At 40.2% G+C, this 21,310-nt stretch overlaps 1 protein-coding gene across 4 annotated transcripts in view; it reads left to right on the top strand.

Moving 5' to 3' along the window:
- Positions 1-21,310, top strand: part of pard3bb (par-3 family cell polarity regulator beta b) — a 277,646-nt gene that overhangs the window by 236,512 nt on the left and 19,824 nt on the right. For 3 of the 4 annotated variants that reach the window (XM_059342439.1, XM_059342435.1, XM_059342438.1), the window contains exon 23: positions 15,920-15,999. In XM_059342439.1, the coding sequence (XP_059198422.1) occupies positions 15,920-15,999 (80 nt within the window). The remainder of the gene's footprint in view (positions 1-15,919; positions 16,000-21,310) is intronic. The other variant, XM_059342437.1, reaches the window with a different exon arrangement.

Consider the following 21,310-nt stretch of genomic DNA (forward strand, 5'->3'; position numbering starts at 1 on the left):
CAGACATTTTGTGGGTGACCCCAAACTTTTGAGCGCTAGTCTATATTGGAATTATGTTTAGAAGCCGTGGCTGTCTGCTTTGCGCATTTGATGGCTGCATTGATGAAGTTACTGTTCATCAAACCACAAATCAGACAAGAATTAGCCAGCTAGCTCTCACTCCCCACTGCTGGCAGACGGCGTTACTCTGGAGCTGCTATCTGCTTTTCTCCTCTCAAAGTATTTGCAGTGGGGAAATAAGGCTGAGGGACTGTTAGACCCCTTGCTGCTGGCCAACAGCCCATTTTTGGGATTATTTTCTATAACCAGTGTAGCATTTAAGCATGGCAGAATTAGCAAACAAGCTTGCTAGCTAGCTTACTAACTATTGGATGGCTGCCAATAAGGTTCCTTTAATAGCAAACATAATGAGTGGCATTTTGTCTGAAATATGACGGTCCATTTATTGTAACTACTTTACTTACTTTCTTGAGTGGTGTAAAGTAAAACTGTGATTTTCAGAGGATACGTCTTCACATTAAAGGCGCAGAATATATCTTCATAAAAGTTATTTTTTAAGGACATGTAAAATCTTACAATCTAAGCAAAGAAAAAAACCATATATTGTGTTCAAAATTAACTTCACTTTTTTGTTTTGTTCTGCAATTTTTATTTTTAAAGCTTAATTTTAATCTTATTATGAATATGGACAGGAATCACGTGTATTATTACAAGTTTTACATTAAAGAGCTGGAAATACTCCTATAAAATAAAAATTAAAAATTAAACTATTGGATGGCTGGCTACTTAGCTAGTTTGCTAATTCCACCATGATTTCCATGCTGTGTCTTGAGTGTGTGGATGAAGCATTAAAGTGGTAAATTTTACTCACTTCTATGTCTCTTACCATATTGATTTGGCCACTAACAGATAATAATGTATCAGTATTGAAATTTAACTAGTTCATTTTTTAGAGTAAATATTCAGAAGTAATTTGTGACAGCCCTGTGAAATATACAAATTTTCACTTCAGTTATTTTTCAAAATTCAGTTATACGTCTTTATTAAGTATTGTTTGTGTTTCTCATTAGACGAAAGTCCAACATATTGGCTTTATTTGTATCTCTTTTACTCCTTGCAGATATAAAAAGGCAACAGACTCAAGGTTGAGTAACATTAGTCACTGTAATAAATGGCTTTTCTTATCCATTTGGAAATAATAGCAGTTTCCAATGCAGATTAATTGAATACTATATACCTGAACTGACACTTTACTCTGGAGTGAATGGACAAGTGACAGAAGAGGCAGAGAAAAAGGAAAACTGAGGAGATAAGAAGGGAAGAGAGCAATGTTAAAATGGACAAGGACAAGGTATAAAACATGTAGAGACTAGAACCGTATGACACAGGGAGACAATAGGAGAGAAGAGGTCAAGACTTTCATGAGATTAGAAGAGATAAAAAGGGAAGAGGAAATAGAGGATAGAATCAGAAGACACCTTGGCCATCACTACCCCCCGACTGGAGCCAATCATCTGAAAGAGGAAGAAAGTGTGTGAGAGAGGCAGAAAGAGAAAGTGTCACTTTCATCCTATTACAGCTCCATCTAACCTGCCACTGTAGCCACCTGCTCCCGCCGTCACACAATCACACACACACACACACACACACACACACACACACACACACACAAAAATATCTGTATATATATATATATATATATATCCAAATTCTGTACATGCACCAGCACATGAATACATTCACTTTCACACACACACAAGCAGATGTGAGAAAGGTGGCTGTGCTGCTCTTATGTGCTTATGGTCTTATGCTAAGTCCTGCTCCTGAGATATCACAGAGAAATAAATAAATAATACCAGAGAATCCACAAATAAAAACCCAGCAGAGATTTTCCTACCTAAGGCATTGCTGACATTATAAAAATGGCAGAGGGAGTAAAAATGTGCCCTGCTCTCATCTTCACTGGCTCCGTACTCTCTCCCATCGTCATGTCTGTCTCTGTCCGGCAAGTCGTCTCCCCTTTAACCCCTACCTCTTCACTCCCCCATACATCCCCTCTCTTTTCCTCTCCCTTCCTTGCAATTCACCTTTCTTTGTTCCCCCTAATCCTCAAAGGGGAACTTTTTTAAGTCGGGAAGTTTGGGGTGTATAGAGAAGGAGTGAGAGACACAGATGGAGAGTGGGTGGGTGGGGTAGAGGTAGACGGATATACTATCTGGGTGGCAGGGAGGGGGCTTAGAGGAAACCAAATTATCATCCTTCTTCCTTTTTGGCTCCTCTTCTCCTCATCCTTCTCTCTGTCCCACTATATATGCCATTACCCCTGACTCTGTCTTTCTCTCACTGTCCCCTTATCAACTCCCCACCTTGCACTTTCAAGGACAAGCTTAACTGTTAAGAACACTGAGGATTGGATAAACCTGTGTGTGTGTGTGTGTGTGTGTGTGTGTGTGTGTGTGTGTGTGTGTGTGTGTGTGTGTTGGTTTAAATGTACAGTATGTGAAATTCCATGTGTCTTCAGTCTTATTTTCCTCTTTCTTTTACTGCATGTTTAATTTGTGTCTATGTCACTGCCACATGGATGTGTACTCAGTTAGTTGAACATTGTGTGTGTGTGTGTGTGTGTGTGTGTGTGTGTGTGTGTGTGTGTGTGTGTATTCCTCTAAAGGCTTTGCAGCAGAGACTAATCCTATCCTTTCTGCTATCGCCTTACCTTCCTTCTTACTATCATTTATTTATCCCCATCTCTCTCTCACACACACACACACACAAGCACACCACACTCGCTGTTTCCGCTTTTCTCTCCCTTTTATTTCTATCCCTCACTTTCCTTACCCTTCCTAAAATATATAAATGTAAGTATACACACACAAAAATAGCAGTATTTTGAACTGGAAAAAGTGCACAGCTTGCTCAGGGTCAGGATATTTTGTGTGTGTGTGTGTGTGTGTGTGTGTGTGTGTGTGTGTGTGTGTGTGGTTTGTTCGTTCAAAAGTCAGCCTAAACCCAGACCGGACCTAGACTAAAAAGACATTGATGTATCATTATTTTCCTTGTCCCTGTGTAAATGAACCAAGCTACAGGTGTGAAAGCACCCATAATGCTGGGACTAAAAGGGTTTGTGGTTATGTTTAGGATTAGGTGAAGGGTTTGGTTATTGCAAAGGTTAAGTCTCTAGGGATTCAATAAAAGTTAATGTAATGTCCTCTATAGCGACAACAAGTGTGTGTTTGTGTGTGTGTGTGTGTGTGTGTGTGTGTGTGTGTGTGCGCGTGTGTGTGTGTGTGTGTGTGTGTGTGTGCGCGTGTGTGTGTGTGTGTGTGTGTGTTGGGAAATCACTGACCTGATAACTTTTAAATGCCATTTATTTAAAAAACAAAAAAAGGGGTTTAATTTGATTGATAGGTGCACATACTGATATGCATACAAACACACACAGGCGGAACAGCCTCACAAACCTACGCTAAATAAACAGGATATGCTTTGCATTAAGTAGTATTAATCGCTGTATTCATGGGAGACGCTCTAAGCTGCGTGCTTTGGGGAAAATTGACCTTTTGTGGTCTTAATTGTATGAGAGGCTCAACAGCGCTGTGACATTTAACTGTGCTCCAGTCTTAATTCTCAGCCCTTTATTCTAGTGCTTTGCTGACATTTCAGTAGGAAGAGGTTTGTGAATAAAGATGATTGGTGCTTCTTTGGTGTTGTAAACAAATACGCAAATTTGCCCATGATGATTTTTATTCTTTCTCTCATGCAGACTTTCACTTGTGTTGTTCATCACCTGCACTCTTCTGCCTGTCGCTCTCTGTGTCTCTCAGCAGGGCCGAGTAACATTTTACAGCCCGATAGCACAAAGTGACCAAAATGGTGTATGTCTGCAGAGGTTTCGCAGGGCGGCTGATCAATAGCAATGACTCAGCAATTACTTTGCCAGGTGCTGAGATTTCTGATTTTGAAACTTCACTCCCCAGCTTACAGCTTTTACTTTGCTGTAAACACACAGGACCACCACCCACTGAGATACACTTTAATTTTCTCAAAGATGGATGTTGCTGCATCACGATGCTACAAGCAGGTGAATTACAGTCCATCACGTTTTGTTCTCAAGCTAAGAGAGGAAAAGACAAAGCATAATTTTCATAACTTAATTGTTAATCATCACTTATAGGGTATAGATATATACAGTACTTATGGTTTTAATAAATGATGACTCCTGAAACCCCATAATGAAATAACATTTCTCGACTTCCGATTCCAGGTTTTGTTTAATGGGTTTTTAGTTAAATACCTGAAATAAGGTCAGTGGTCAAGAGATTTCCAACAAGATGAAACTGCAGAGGTGGGAGAGAGAGACATTTAAATATAATTTAAAAGGAGGTGGATGGTTCAAACAAACAGCAGACTTTCACCCAGGAGAACAGGGTCTGTGTCTGGTGTAAAACAAAAGTAAAAAAACTCCCGTGGCTCTCGTCACCCTCATAACTACTTCACGTCCAGCATTTTCGTACATTTATTAACTGTTTAAACTGTCTTTTATAAAGCCTTACCAGTATGTTTTTTGCCATGAACCTAGGTCAGTGGTTTTATTGACTAAATTCACCGAAACTGCAGCCTTTTTAGTATGTATAATGACATGTGTGTTATGGTGAGCCGCGAAACCCTTTTACGGGTCATTTTGCCAAACGCTCAAATGTGTCATTATGGGTGGTAGTGAGAAACGGTCTACTCTGTCGTTTAGGTTTCAGACCTTGTTGTCCTGTTCCATTGTCAGCTTGTCCTCATGCCTAAACGGTGTATAATGGCACAGAAACTCCTGCACCCTGACATGCTTTTTGTTGAAGAAACGAGTGATGCTAACTTCTACGTCGGCATAAAAAATATGACATCCATGCAATTGATACCATTGATACCATTCTCCTCGTTAGTGTGTTAAACATGAAACTACAACCTGCAGCCAGTTGGAGATATGAAAATGTGCCATATTGTGAAAAACAGCGAGCCTGGATCAGTCTGAAGGTAACAAAAGGCGCGTTTCCATTAGGTACTTTTCCCTCTAGTGAGCCTCTATGGTGTGGCTTGGGAGAAAGTACCTGCCTTGGGTAGGTACTTTCTGAGCGGCTACTGAGCCGATACTAACGCTGATTGGATGCGGTTCTAGCGGGATATGACATAAGTAGAACTCGACACAACCACAACATAGTGGGCATAGCCAAAGCACTCACACTTTCTAAAGTACTCCAAAATTCTTTCCAAAACACGCCTACTGTCTGCCTAAAGACACTGGTCTCCCCTTAAACACAACCCTATAGGTGGCTTGTACAGGCAGCTAAATATGACCCATATTTAGACTGTCCTCGACCGCCGTCTAGCTGCCCAGCAACTGCTTCACTTCCTGCATTTACGTAGATTTATTCACTGTTTAAACTGCGAACATTACGTGTATGTATAATGCCCGCTCTGCTCTGTACTGCAGACCGCAAAACGGTCATATGGGTCGTTTTGTGTAGTATTGACAAACGGCCTATTTTGTAATTTAGGTCGGCCTAATAGTACATCTAAAGCTCACTAATTAACATGCTTTATTTCTTTTCTTGATTATGTAGAAAATATGTGTGGCAAAAATGACAGAACCTTTCTAATTCATTTAACTGATGAACAGGAAGTAGAGTCTTCTGTGTGGTCAACACAGACTCATTAGAAGAATGATGAACCATGAAAAGGACTCATTAGAAGAGCTGTGTGTATGGAGGTGAACTTGTGTGTGAATGTGAATAAACATGTACTTGTGAGTGTGCTTGTCTCCTCTCTTTCCTTTAGTGCGACTTTGTTAAGAGGCTGTAGTAATTAGCCTGCGGAAAATGGATGGCTTTTCACCAGCAGCTGCAATTACAGCTTTCTCTAGAATGAATGGATGCATGGATGGGCCGAGGGATGGTATATAGTATTAAATGAATGGATGGAGATTTAAAATAAGGGAGATAAATAAAGCCCAGGATGCTGTGATGGAGGGCAGGGGTGAATGAACGGAAGGAAGTCTGCATGGTTGGGCAGAAGTTGGGGGAAGGAAAGATGGAGTGTGGGAGGAAGAACAAAGTGAATGAAGCTTGTTTTTCATCGTCTTCTTGTGTTTTTTACTGCTTGAGTGGAAGTGGATGGCATCCCAGGCCAATGCATGTGGCCAGGGGTGGTTATAAGCTAAATGTGATGCGAGTATGAAAAGGAAATGAAGGAGAAGAAATTACAAATTGACATCTGGTACCAAATGAAAAAAGAAATCTGGTGTTAGATTTCTCTCAGTGTGCCATTTAAAAATCTGAAGTATAGCTGACTTCACACAGATGACAGGTGGTAGAGCTCTTCTCCCTCACCAGAGACCAAAATGACATATTACTAATGTCATTTTTGATTAACAAGGTGCATTCATCAATCAAACACACGTGCAAGAGTGTGATCAAGTATGGGATTGTGTATCCATGAATTATCTTTCTTTTTCTGTGTGTGTGCCTGAAATATTAAGAGCATGCCTAAGGTCAAGCAATCACAAAGAATGGCCTTTAGTGTGAACCGGTGACAAAATCTTACTAATAACACACAGCCAGGTGTTGTTGTAATTATTTAAAAACCTGGAGCAGTTTTTACACAGAGGAGCAAACCTGAGTGAAAGCTGGAAGGCTTTTACTAAAAAAAGGACAATTAGAAAGATGGGGGGTGATATTTTAACGGAGATGTCACCGTAAACTATATTTGTTAAATTATTCTATGTATAACTACAGTAGGCTTTGAGGGGAAGAAAATCTGTATGAAGTAATTCTTCATCACAGCAGGGAGTGAGAAGACTTTTTTGTGTCTGCATCATTCAAATTTAGGGTCAGACATCTACAGAGCCATATTTTTAGTTTTAGAGCTCACCAGAGACACCATTGCATGCATATTACACTGTAAAAATGAAGAAATTAAAAAAAAAACGAAACTAAAGAAATTAAGCAACCTGCTGCAAAGTTTTCTGAGGCTAGTTCTGTCAACTGAAAATGTACCTCTGGCATCACAAGCAAACATGGTGACAGCTAAGAAGTGCTAGACATGCTAATGGTGCTAACCAAGGCTGTGTAAATGGGGGTTAGCTGACACTCACATGGGCAACCTGGGTGGGAACCTGAGGGTAGCGTCTATAATTTTTCCGACCCACTGTAGAATCAACCACGCTAACTTCTGTATGACGGGATTCTAGAGCGATGTAACTGACTAGTGCTCCTTGTGCCTTTACTGGAAACTTTAAAAGATATGTATTTAACATTTTCTGTTCTTTTTTGTATACACAAGGTTTTATAAACGCTAGCTAGCGCCATGCTTCATTTGTTACACTACTAGAAAAAGTTGTCACTCTTCTGGCGATAGCATTGAGTTTGCCTACGCTGTTAAAAAAGTGTGTGGATGAAGCATTAAGTTGTTTAATTTTACTCAAGCTCACTTTCAAGCCAGCCACTAGCTTGGCCAGCTAGCTAGCAGATATCAGCTCTGGAGGCGCTGGAGCTAGCTACCATAGCTAGCAGGTACCTAATTAGCTTCTGTGAGGTAGGTATCAGCACCCAAGCAATGTCGAGTGAGGCAGAGCGACCATTAATGTCAGCCAGCTTTTCGGCTCATTTTGCGTAACCGGTGTAGAATGAAGGGACAGAGCTAGCTAGATACTAGATATGGGGGGAAAAAACGATACAGCATAGTATCGTGATATTTTGCATGGCAATATTATATCAATTCATGGCCGCCAAGTATCGATATTTAGCCAGCGGGCTTTCAGCCGTCACTTTTAGGAATATACTGGAGATACTGGTATCATATGAAACTAGAAGATGTAAGGAATCTATAGGCACCATGTGTGTCAGGATATCGGAAAGTTGTGGACATAACACTGCAAAGTTTGATAAAATGCTGCAGTTGTTGTCGTCCATACATGTTTGATATGTGGGTTTGACTCTCATTGTGGAGAAATAAAAAGACTGAAGTGAGATGAATAGACTGAAAATTACTGTTATTTGCAAAACAATTGTTGATTGAATTTAATTTTGTGGACACAAAATGCAGTTAAACAGTTAAATCGCAATTTATCGTATCACAATATCTCAAAATGCTTAAAATCGCAATAATACCGTATCGTGACTCAAGTATCGGGATAAAATTGTATCGATTATCATCTACTAGTTAATGAGCATAAGCATCCATGAGCGCAAGTTCCAGGTGGCATCTGGTTACGTTAAGTCGTTGCAAGGAGTACTAGCCAATCACAGCACAGTCTTAACTTACGTCTTCAGGAAAACTGGGTTGAAAAACGCCAGAGGGTAGGAGTTAGGCTCCTGTAGCGGATGTTATCAGCACTATGAGTGTCACTGCTTCCCCCCGCATGCACGGCCCCAAAGTGCACAGTGCAGAGCAGCAGCGTTTAGCCAGCCAGTGGAACATGAACATGAAAAACTTTAATTTTATGAAAATGTTTTTACACTGCAGCACAGGAATAATAACTTTTTGTCTTTTGCTTACCTGTCTACAACTCTGCCTGGCTACTCACACTAACATGTACAGGTGCTGGACATTAAGCACATCACATACAGCCGATACAACACACACACACTTACACACACACACACACACACACAATTGCAGCCTCTTCAGAGCTGTGTTTTAATTGAGTCAGCCCAAAGTGCTGGCTGGGCAGAATGATATGACTGATACGGATTAGAACCAGCCTTCCCTTATTCATCGATTTCTACACAGGCGGGTGGCCGGGTGGGGGGGCACAATGGAGGGATGACAGAAAGGAAGCAAAATCTTTCCCTATTGATTTACGGAAGGAGAAAAGGACATTGGGAGTGAGACAGATGGACTGAGAGTAAAGGAAACGTATGGAAGGTAGGGAACCCTCCCCCTCTCAATAAGTTGGTAGAAGAGTGGAAGAACAGGAAGGGAACAGAAGTGACGGATAGAGATTATGCTGTTCCTCTTTGTCATCATTGATTTTAGGAAGAGAGGGGGTAGGAAAGATAATAGGGACAGCATGTGGGAGAAGTATGGGGGTAAATGGGAAGGGAGAGAGAGTTGTAAATTCAGAGATAAATGATAGATGCATGTATGGTAAAGAGAAAGGGAGGTGGCGATAACAGCCTAAAGGGTGTGTGAGGGAAAAAAGACATCTTAAGTAAGAGTGAAGATTTAAGAGTACTCAGAGGAACCCTTTATTTCACTTAAGGCTAGTTGGTTAATGAAGGGAAGAGATGAGGTGAGGACAGAATGAAGGAGAGAGGATGGAAGAGGGAGGTGAGAAAGAGTCAGAAGGGGGGATGAAGAGGAGGAGGAAGAGGAAGATGATGAAGAAGTGTTGAAGGGGAGCACAAAAATAGTTGAAGAGAGGGATGGAAGAGAGAAAGAGACACTTCACATTCGGGCTAAGTGGTCTCATTGAGGCAGTATGCAGCTACCAAATGCTCCATGTCGATCTAAATCCCTTTGAAATCCTTGAAACAGCTCGAGTGAAAAGGGTGGGACGTTTGAGCCATTATGTATGTGTGTGTGTGTGTGTGTGTGTGTGTGTGTGTGTGTGTGTGTGTGTGTGTGTGTGTGTGTGTGTGTGTGTGTGTGTGTAAGACAGAGAGATAGAGAGAGAAAAGAACTTAAGATAGATGGAGACAGACTTTGAGAGTGTATGTCAGTGCTGGAAGTGATGGGCTAGTGTGTTTTATGGGTAAATTGAAGGATCTGTTGAAAGGAGAGAGATGAACCCCTCTTACAGTGTGCATGCCTGTGTAATGTGGAAGTATATTGGTGGCAAAAGGGAGTTGAGAGCGCACAAAACAAATCTGAGCGCCACTTAAGGTGTGCTCACAACGATTGTGAGCACACAGGCGCAGATTCGTAAGAGCAGAATTAGATTTGTAGACGAGGGAAGTCAGAATCGTGAGCACAGCAGACGATCGGAGCAGCAGCACGAGGAATTGTGTAACTACATTGGAGCCAGCAACAGCGACTGTCATGCTCATAATGATCAAAGCTGCCCGCGGTCACTTTTACCAGTCTGAATCCCCTGAGAGCAAACTGAGAGCAAAGCATCACCTGTTCTGTGTCACCAGGAAGTGAAGGGAAATCTTGTTTTACCTTACTTCCTGCTTTCAAATTACAGTGTAAAAAAAGATAAACAATAGCTACTAAATAAAAGTGAGGCAACAGATTGCACACGATATTATTGATTAAATCGAACTACATTAGAAGTTGAGGTAATAACAACTCAACAGGAAGTGCCTGTCAATTAAAAACAAATTCTGTTGTGGTAGATTCATTTAAAATTCTCTTGATTTAGAATTGCATACACATAAAGATTATATTTAATGTGATCAAAATAAGTAGATTCCATCTCAAACATTTTTATATTTAAGTTACTTATACAACTGCCTCAAAATCAAGGACGCATTTATATTTAATACATTTTATCAAATATATTAAGTAAAATGAAATGGCTACAGAATAATTTATGACAGTGTAAAAGCTGGGACAGTGGTGTTTGTTTAACCAAAAGACAAGAGCTGCACTTTGTGTCTGTAGTATCTATAAAATCATGTTTAATTAATTTATTTGTATTTTTTAATGTATTTTTAACCATTATGATAGATTGTGGCTGTAAGTTTTGGGTTAACCTCTATTTGTATCTATTTTTTTTTCTTTTTTTTATGAATACTTTTAACAGAGATAAATATTAGAAATGTTATAAGAAAAAAAAATATTAATGAGGCTCACTTCTGAGGGGAATTCTGTCCTCAGAAATGCAATGAGGTGGTTTACTGTGATCTGTTAAAAAACAAATGCTTCAAACAAAAAATAATAAGCATGTTTTAGTTATTATTTTTAGTTTGTTTTTTGCTACATTGCAAACATTAGCTTTTTTTTATCAGCGTGGATCAGATTCAATATAGTGGTGTGAATAAACTGATTGACAGCAAAGGGGTCACATTGATGGCAGTATCTGGCTGAACTTCTATCTTCAGGGCACATCCACACACCCACTTTAACTGAAAATGTAACAATAAGATACAACTAAGCGATAAAAATATCTGGTATGTAAATCAAATGTCCTACACAGTCATACGGTAGCCAATCGCTCCTTGCAGAGAAGCATCATATTCAAAAGCTCTTTTCCTTGTGTGGATTTTAATTTTGAAAAAGACTTGACCCTGACGTCCAGATGTGGGTTTTCCTGATGCAGCTTGCGAGTAAAAATGTTTGGCAAGCAACCTCTTGTGATCTCAAGTGTGCAGTCGCTGCCAAAACAGCTGGAGGAAATTGAGAGAGCAGCCTCAGAAACGAGCACGCGCCTGATCACGACTGCACGCTCAAATGTGATCCAGCTCTTACAAATCTACGCCTAGGCGCTCTCAAAGGTTGACATGCAGACTCTTAAATCTTGTGTCGTCGATATACTTTCATATGTAAGTCTGTCTGTGTCACTTTGTGTGTGTGTGTAGTCCCTCTCCCTTCAGTATCAGTCTCTTCTGCTTGATTTCCGGGCTCTCCTTTCTGCCTCTCCTCTGCTCGCTATGCCGTGAAATGGTTTTTCACTAGACCATTACCCCAACCAGTGCACTACACTGCTGCCACAGCCCTCTGTGAGCGAGAAGGAGTGTGTTTCAATGTGTGTGTGTCTGGAGAGAGAGGAGTGTGTGTGTGTGTGGCTGCTTGCACGAGAAAGTCTATGCATGTGTATGTGTACAGAAGCTGCACTTGAAAAGGAAAGATTGTGCATGTTTTGTTTGTGTGAGGGGGAGATGATTGTGTGCACATATTTGTCCGTGTGTGCATAAAACTGTGTGTGTGTGTGTGTGTGTGTGTGTGTAGGGGGGTGTACAGTATGTCCCACGCAAGCTCAGCTGTCATAGTGTTTGCCCCTGCACTGTACTCCTGTCACAGTTCTGACTGCTGAGAGTCTGCTAACATCTGACATTTCAAACACACACACACACACACACACACACACACACACACACACACACACACACTTGCACACACAGCTTCAGAATAACACAGTGAGCTGTCGTCATAGCAGTCATAGAGTTGTTTTAGGGATTGTCAAATTTTCCCCTTCTGTATGTTGTTACCTTGACAAAGATTTGCCCTCAACCTGAATTTCCTTTAATGTTGTATTTAAATACATTTTCTTGTGTACATCTAACTAAATCTAAACGTCTAACTAAACACTAACGTTTTATCAAGGAATTAAAATAAATGAAAAGTGAAGCCAATGCAAAAGTGCACAAAACTGCAATTCCTCCACTGGCCACTAGAGGCTGGCTCCGAAAAGGGAGTCAATAGATTCCCATGTTAAAATTTCCACATTTACAGCAAAAGTAAACATGTTTGGTTCCAGAAACTGTTTGTTATGACAACTGTGATAACTAAACTCTTTTATTTCTATCAAGGGCTTAAAGTTATGCATAATTAAAGGCAGAGATTCTTTAGTTACCGGCACATACTCTTACAGGTTACTCAGCTAGGAGTTAGGTGAAATAATTTTGTCTCTCTGGAAAACTATGTCCAAATTTCATACAGTTTTATAGTGTTTCATTATTTTTTGACATCTTCATTTTAGTCTATGTGAGGTGCTTTTTACTGCCTTTCTTTGCTGTGCGTCCCAGCCTTCTTCTGAATCAAAAAAGATCCAGTTGTATTTATTCCACACTGTTTCTATAAACAGAATTATATCAAGGTCACACACTCAGTGATGTAAACACACAATGATATTTTACCTAATAAACCTATTTGTGGTACAATTATGTGATATTTGTAATATCAACTAACACCCTAACTACATACCACTGTGTCTGCAGGAATGTCCATACACTTCCTAACTTCATGCGCACATGCACATTCATTACACACTCATCTGTGTGTGTTTACTCAGTCTGTGGCATCTCACAGTAAGCTGCTCTTAATCCATGTGTATGGATATGTATGGATATATGTGTGTGTGCTCCAGCACCTATTAGGTTCAGGATCCACTGCCTCTTAAAGGACAAAGCTAGAAGAATGTAGTTTTTTTTCCCTTATTACCCACAAATCCCATGCATAGACCAAACCCAGACCAACGGCTGATTCATCCATGCTAAAGACCTCCATTGTGATTGAAAAAAAAAAGTGAAGTAGTTACGGGAGTGGCTTGAGCCCTGAAGTTACGTAATAAGTAATTTACATTTGTTTTCACATGGGGCATGAACCCCGTTCTCCTGGGTGAAAGTCTGCTGTTTGTTTGACCCATCCACCTCCCCACACTCAAAAAAATTATTCAAGCCCTTCTTAGATGTGACACATTAATGTATTGTTTATCTAATGAAAATATATCAATTAAAATCAAATCAAAAGTAGTTAAAGAAGTGTAACCTAAAATGTATTAATTTACTCCCCTGTCCTTCCCTTCAACTCCAAAATATTGAGTTTCAGTTTTCCAATTCTATGTTTTTAGGTTGAAAAAACACATTTTCTTTATTAAAGCTATCCTTGACATAAATGAGTTGAGGTAACTCAATTTAAATACAATACATACATTTTAATTTGAGTTCGACCAAATGTAAAAAAAAAAAAGTGCGCTACATTAACTCAAATACATTATATTGCATCCATGCACTTGTTTTGAGTTTGGGCTACATATATTTCTTGGATGGAAATTCTGCCCACAATTTAATTGAGTTCATCCAATGAGTTATTTTTTTGAGTGCATCCACCATATAAACTTTGCATTACCGCTAACCATACTACGTCAGCAAGATGGCGGCGGAGGACAGTCTACATTGTAAATGTGAGTCGTATTTTGCCCTAAATTGTCGTTTTTGAGGGGAGACCTGTCTCAACAAGAGGACTGGCCAGCAGGTCCTAACAGGAACCAATGGACTTCACCTGAGAACCACAGGGAGCAGGAGGGAAGTCAGAAAGTACTTATTGTCATTTATCAACAATGATCTTTCAACTTCTTTCCTCCTTCTCCTATCTCTCTGAAACCTGCTTCCCTCTGCCATTCACTCTCTCTTCACTCCTCCATTCATGACTCTTTGCTCTTTCTTCTCCCACCTGCTCCTGTCTCTCCCCTCTCAGCCTCCACCGGATGTTGCAGCCATTCCCCCCTTTTGCTATCTCTCGTTCCCTCTTTTAACATCGTGTTTGAATTGTGTCGTCAGTGTCCCTTTCACCTCCCCGCTCCGTCGTCCTCGTCTTCACCCCATTCCCTCCCTTGTTTTATAACTCACCTCCAATCCCTCCCCCTCTCCCCGCCACTTCTCAATGGCTTCATAATATCCCTCCTCCTCTCTATATGGCTCTTCTTCATTCAAACTCATTTACTTCTCATTCGGTCTATCTCTCTTTCCTCCTTTCTTCTCCGCCTAATGCCTTTTCATTCTTTCGCTTCACCTCTCCATTCCCTCCTAATATCCCGCTGTCTCTCTACCTGAGATATTGAAGCTATAAAGACAGGTGTTCAAAAGAAAGCAGGAGCAGCGAATCTATTTTACAGTATATGCCTGCTGGCAACATTCCCTGGAATGCAGAGAGAAAAGAAGAAAAAGCTGTGATCAGTAATATCTATTTCTCAGCACCTTTTGCGTTGGCAATATTATCTTGAGTTGAGGAGAGAAGGTTTTCTATAAAACCTTCAACCTTTTATCTCCACCATTTGGGACACACATACACTTCACCCTCCTTCCATTAGCTTCTTTTGGATTTAATGGCACTATTTTACTCTTTCTTCCACTGTGTGGGGACATGGTGCACACCCTACTTTTCCAAAATGTTCTATCGGGAGGTAAAACAGTGTACTTAGAGAAATAGTTATGTGTTATGCAATTTAATCTGATATGTGAGATGTGTATTATCAACACAAGCGGCATTTAACAAGTGGCAAAGGTGCGATAGACTAAATTTGATGGGCTATTTTCAGAGACTCAGCATTGCACAGACCCTGAAGGGACTCTATAATGCTGCTTAAAAGTATTGTTTTTGTTGTCGGAGTCCAGCATGTATGCAGAGTCACGACACTCACAACCCTGAATCATATCTCACTCTCTCACCCCACATTATGTTCAAATGAGTCTCATTCAACATATTCAGTGTAATATACACAAAAAATGGCTTGTGTGTGTGTGTGTGTGTGTGTGTGTGTGTGTGTGTGTGTGTGTGTGTGTGTGTGTGTGTGTGTGTTAATGGGGCTTGTTGACGTTTGGGGTTTAGTCGGCTTCTTTAAGGAGCGCCACGGCAGCTGGAATCTCCCTACTGAATAGACCGGGATAATCTCCAAGAGAGTGTGTGTGTGTGTGTGTGTGTGTGTGTGTGTGAGTGTGCGTGTGTGTAAGTGGGAAAAAGAGAGGACTGGGAATAAGTAGAGGAAGAGAAAATGAAATGTGAGGGTGAGAGAGAACCAGTGAGATGAAGAGTAAAAGGGGAAGTAGGGGAGATTGAACTGTCAGCAGCTTGACTTAATCTTTTTTTTTTTTCCTCAAGATGGAGATGAGACGGGGCTCTATATATGTGTGACTTTGTGTGTGTGTATGTGTGTGTGTTCGTGTGTGTACGAGCAAGACGACTCCATCCTGTTTTGAAGTAACCTAATCTAGGATGGAGGCCTCGTCCACCCCCCAAAAAACCTCACAAGACCGAAACTCTAAATCCCTAATCACTAGCCTTTGTCAATCCTAAATTACCCCTGTATCACAAACACACACACACACACATGCAAGGGAAGGGGCTTATGGGTGTGCACTGCACTTGCTAAGGCTCAGTTTGCAATTTACTTAATACTTAAAGCGGGGAAATATGCATTATAATTTAGGCAGTTTTACTTGAATATATCAGAAGTTTGTTATTTAAATTCACTGAAAAAAATGTCTCTTTTTAGCAGATGCCAGGCAGAGGGACGGATCATCGGCTGGCGCCACGTTATGAAGAAGTGGAACGTCAGTACGCCTCCTTACCAAGGTACTACTTATTCTCCTTCCCATTAATGAGGAGGTTATGTCTTACTGCAGTTCTTCTCTTCTTTTTCTTTTCTGTTCTCCCCTTTTTTCTTTGAAGCAGCTAATTAAATCTGTGTAGTCTGTTTGTCTTTCTGCGTGTCTCTGGAGGCCTCAGTCTCAGCCAGGAACTCACCTTATCCTCCCCCTAGGGAGCACACACTCAGACAGGAGGTGAAAACTGACCCCAGGATCTGCTCCCCCACCAAACCTTACTTTGGCTCGTGCACAATCAGTAGTTTTCATGAGGGGATTCTCTGCTTTTTTTTTTTTCTTTTACACTCCATCTTCAAAACCTCCGCTATGATAGTTTGTTGTCTTTATGCTGTATTAAACGAGACGGCAGCAAATTAAAAAAATTTAAAAAATTGGCAGAACAGAACTGCTCTCAGTTCTTGTAAATGTTGCATACATAATCACAGAAAAAGGAACTCTGTTGAATCAGCTCTTGTAATACAGCTTGTTTCTGTTTTTTTAATCAGCAACATGAGCTCATGTGAGGCACTTTAAATTTTCAGCGTCTCACTAAACAGTTGCTGTAAATGCATGTGTGTCTCAAAGGAAAACTTTTACACAATTTTAAAGTTAAAGATAGCTGTAAAAATTTTCATATTTATGTATTAATTTATATATTAAACTTTTATGGAAATATTTAACTGAAAAATTAATTAATCCTTCTTAGTTTCTTGATGGATCGTGTCATTTAAGAGATAAAGATTGTTTTGTAAATGTTGAAAAATAACTTTTTCATCATTATTGAATGCTTCGCACAACATATTTGTTATGTTGCACTAATGAGCTATTTATTGCAAATTTATTTCATGTTTTTTAAATTTCAAGTACTCTCTTGTGGAGTTTATTAGGGCTACAATTAATTGGCATTTCATTGAAATCACAATATTTATATAATGAAAAATATATATTTTGTTGCTGCAGAGATGTCCCGGCCTTCACATTGTAATCCACAGACTCATATATAGATATGGAAAATATATTTGTTTGGTAGAGATCCTCACTTAAAAGCACACCATTATATATTTTTAATGAAAATTAGATTAATTATTGAACAATAATAATCCCCTCCAATAGTATGTAAATTGTATTTGCAATATCAATCAAAATAATCACAATTATTTCATTTTTTTGAATTGTTCAGCCTTAGACTTATCACCATCTCTTTCAGCCAGCATCGGGCTCCCCTGTATGTTTCTCTGTCAGACAGTTAGAGAGGCAGGAGGCAGGTGAGTGGAGGACACAGCAGAGACAGGTCTGGTCAGACTGGACACTCCAACAGGAAACTTAAGCCACTCGATTATCTCTGTGCGGCACACGTTACCCTACTGCGCAGAGTATTTTGTTATTTCCCTCCCAAGACAGCATGAAATATCACTAACATTAGCCAGCACAAGAACAATAACAGCTTCCTGAGTATACTAATCAATTCTTGCAGGATTCTTTCTATTTATTTCTCGTGATGTGTTTTCTGATGCAACCAGCTAAATATGCAGGTCCAGAAAGGCCACAGTTGTTTAAAACATTGCTTGTAACTATTACGGAGCCACAGCTGTTCACTGACCATTTAAACATGTACGTCTCGATGTGAAACACAGGCGAAGACATACTATATTCTGCAACCATCATCGCTCAGGATCTCATTTTTCATTTGCAACCTTTCCACTTTCACTGCTCAACTTTAATTATCTTCACCTTCTTCACTCATTCACTATCTTTACATCTCCATATTTTTTCCTTTACTTCTTAATTCCTTCTCCTCTCCTCCACAGTGCCTTATTTTTTCCCAAAGATAACTAGTACTGTGATAATGTACTTAAGTAAAGCCTAAAAAAACTCTTTCTGTGTCTAAAAATAAAACGTATTCGAGTCAGAATAGAAGTGTAAACTTCAATAGTAAAAACTCTGAGAAGTCGTTACTAGATTTTTCTCACCTCATTTTATTTTGCATCTAAGAAGCGACACCTCAGCAGACTAACAAGCCAACAACAAATGTTTGTTTGTGTGAGAGAGCGAGAGGAAGGCAATGAGTGTAATGACAGACAGAAGTTAAGAACGTTAGAAACTTTATAGCCAGGTTCCCACCCCTGTTAAAATGGTGAGGGATGGCTATTTCACACCTCTTTCGTGTGTGTGTGTGTGTGTGTGTGTGTGTGTGTGTGTGTGTGTGTGTGTGTGTGTGTGTGTGTGTGTGTGTGTGTGTGTGTGTGTGTGTGTGTGTGTGTGTGTGTGTGTGTGAGTGTGTGAGAGAGAGAGAGAGCGAGAGTGTCTGTGTGTGGGTGATGACTTTGGCAGATGGGAGCGAGAACAGTGATGATAGTTTTGAGGTCTGGCTGTGGTATCTGAAAAGCCTTGGGAAATTGGACACACACACACTCACATACAGTACACCCTGTCTCTGTTTCCACTTTCAGACATGCACTGTAATCCCAAAATGCTGTGCCAATTTTACATGTAGGCCTCGTGTTTGAAAAGGACCCGAGTCATTTTTCCATGAAAGTCACTCTGATAATGTGCCTTATTACAACCTGGGAGCAGTTCTGAAACATTTTCTACATCGCAGAATTGCCATTTAAAAGACTCCCATTGCCAATAACAAGCTTTCTCACATGGGATGTTTTTCCATGTAGCATATAAAGTAAAGATGTCAGTTTCTGTTAATTTTGCTTTCAATAGCCCTGCACTCATTGCCGGTAACTAAACAGTTAATTTTTCATACAAAAAAGTCAACAGAACTAAAATTACCTCTTTGAATTCCTCTCCCTCTACCACACTGACTGGCAGCTTTTGTGGGTGCTTGTTTTTAATGTAATACAGCATAGTGCAAGTACTGATACTGAACTGAAGAGCATCACACAATTTACTTACGACTTTGTTGTCTATCTGGAGAAAACGGTCCCACCCTGAGCTTTGTTTCAAAGAAACACTGCAGTAAATGCAGATGAATGACACCTGATCGCCCTCCATGCTATCTCTGCTCCGCTGGCTAAAGTCCGCCGGACGATGAGTAGAGGAATTTCATACTGCTGCAGCATGGAGGGAGACTGGTATGCCATTTGTCTACATGTACTGCTTGCATTGCAGTGTCACACAAGCCCCTTTCAGACTTTCCATTTCAAGTCGCGGTATTTAGACTTCTGTGATGTTACTCCTTCAATCTGAACGCACCAGAGGCGTAATAAGGGGAACCAGTGATCCCGGGTCTGTACCGGAGGTATAACATAAAAAATTATTTGATGAACCTGTTCATGGTGGAAGCAATGTGAACCAGCAGTGGAGTTGGCAAGACAGAAAATACATGACATATGTTATTTGTGCGACCAAGACTCAAATAACTATTACGAAAGAACATGGACCGCATCATCAGAAACACGCCTCTCACTTGAGTCAGACAGTAATCGAATCATGTTCAGCAAAATGCAGAACAACTTTGCTCAGTATGTAGAAACACTACAGTGAGAAACAACATAATGTGCAGTTCGTCCACCATTATTGTTTTTAATGCACTCGCTGCTGTCGTCACTTATTGTAGCCAGTAGCAGCTGCTCCTGGCTCCTCCCACTTCTTGCCCCAATGCTGGATTGCAATGTGAATTCACAGACTGGGGACCCCAATATTGCGCCGTTGCGGAATCAGTATGATTGTCCTTGTAAAGGTGTAATGACCTCCGTGCTTCGTTAAGGCACTTTTGCATATACGCAGAATGAGAAGGGCTAAAGACAGGTGAGACGTGAGGGCTGAACTCTAGTTAGACTAAGAACAAGTTCCTGGCTATTTAAATGAACACAGTCCCGTTGAAATGCATTACTAAGCTTGCATCCTGATTTACGCCATGGTAGCAACTTGTCAATCACAACATAGCCACACCCTAAAACATAACCTGCTTAATCATCTATTTTATTCTAAATGAGACTATAATTTACTAAATGAACATCATGCTGTATGAAAGAAGACTAGAAACTAAAGATTGAGATCATAAACACTAAAGTAATTTTCTCATAGACTTCCATATTATCTGACTTTTTTTGCAACCGGTGGAGTCTCCCCCTACTGGCCATTAAAAATAATGCAGGGTCATGGCACTTCCACATTGGCTCCACTTTTCAGACCCAGAGTCTAAGGCCACTTCTTCTATCCAGTCTGTGGTCTGACCTGTAAATAAGAGCACCGCTTTCCCCTCCTGGGTAGGATAACAGTAAACAGCCGTATAGATACATCTACTGCATGTAATGCCTTGTATTGCATAGTCTCACATCGCTGGTGGCAAATAATATGCAAACATTGCACTTCTACCCAGCCTCCCATATTGGAGGGGAGTCAATATATGTTTCTCACAATAAATAAGCAGTAATAATCAGTTACTAAATACATAGATTAACTCAGAAATGTTTCCCTACTGAGAGATTTCACATCTGAAGAGGACTCAACTCTCTCTCCTTCTGTCTTTATTTATCTTTCTCTCTGCCTCTGCATCTCCGTCTACAAGTTTCTCCTGCTGTCAATTAACTCAAGAGATATTTCAGCATCTAGAAAGTCAGAGAAAGAGATCATGTTTGGAAACTGCATCCAGGCTGTTGACCTTATCAAAACATATTATTTTGCCACGGGCCTAGAAATAGCTAGCAGGCGGTGTGTATCTAGTGTCTGCATGCCTATATACCTGTATGCATGTGTGGGAGGGGACCACGTTTGTGCCTGTGTGTATTTGTGAGTGTGTGTTTATATTATTCCAAGTGAGTCCATAAATAGCTGTAGGGTTGCTTAGTCAGGTACTGTACGTTTGACTCAAAGTCAGTTAACTGGAGCACCGGGTACGGTGTGTGTGTGTGTGTGTGTGTGTGTGTGTGTGTGTGAGTGAGAGTGTGAGAGCACTATCTCTGCGAGACAAGATTTTGATGGCTCTAAAATTAAAACATGACCCAGCAGTGGATGATGTTTCCCTGCCTAAAGCACAAACACTACCTAACAAACTGTCAGCAAATGTCACTACATGAAATAGAGAAGAGTCTGTTGAGGGTATCTTGTATATTTTGTTACTCCATAAAACTAGTCAGTGTTTTGGTCATTTAATATGTCCAAGAACGATACATATGCACGTAATTAATTTCTTTCCAAAGTAATATGATTCTAAACATTGCAATAATTTTATGATACAAACTTTTAGCCTTTATGTATGCTGGGACAAAATTATCGTGCATGTAAAATGATCAAACTCTGATGTTATCTAGTGGTAAATATTAAAGCTTGAGTTATTTATTCCAGCA

This window comes from Centropristis striata, chromosome 10, assembly GCF_030273125.1.
Source record: "Centropristis striata isolate RG_2023a ecotype Rhode Island chromosome 10, C.striata_1.0, whole genome shotgun sequence".
In the NCBI taxonomy this organism is placed as follows: domain Eukaryota; kingdom Metazoa; phylum Chordata; class Actinopteri; order Perciformes; family Serranidae; genus Centropristis; species Centropristis striata.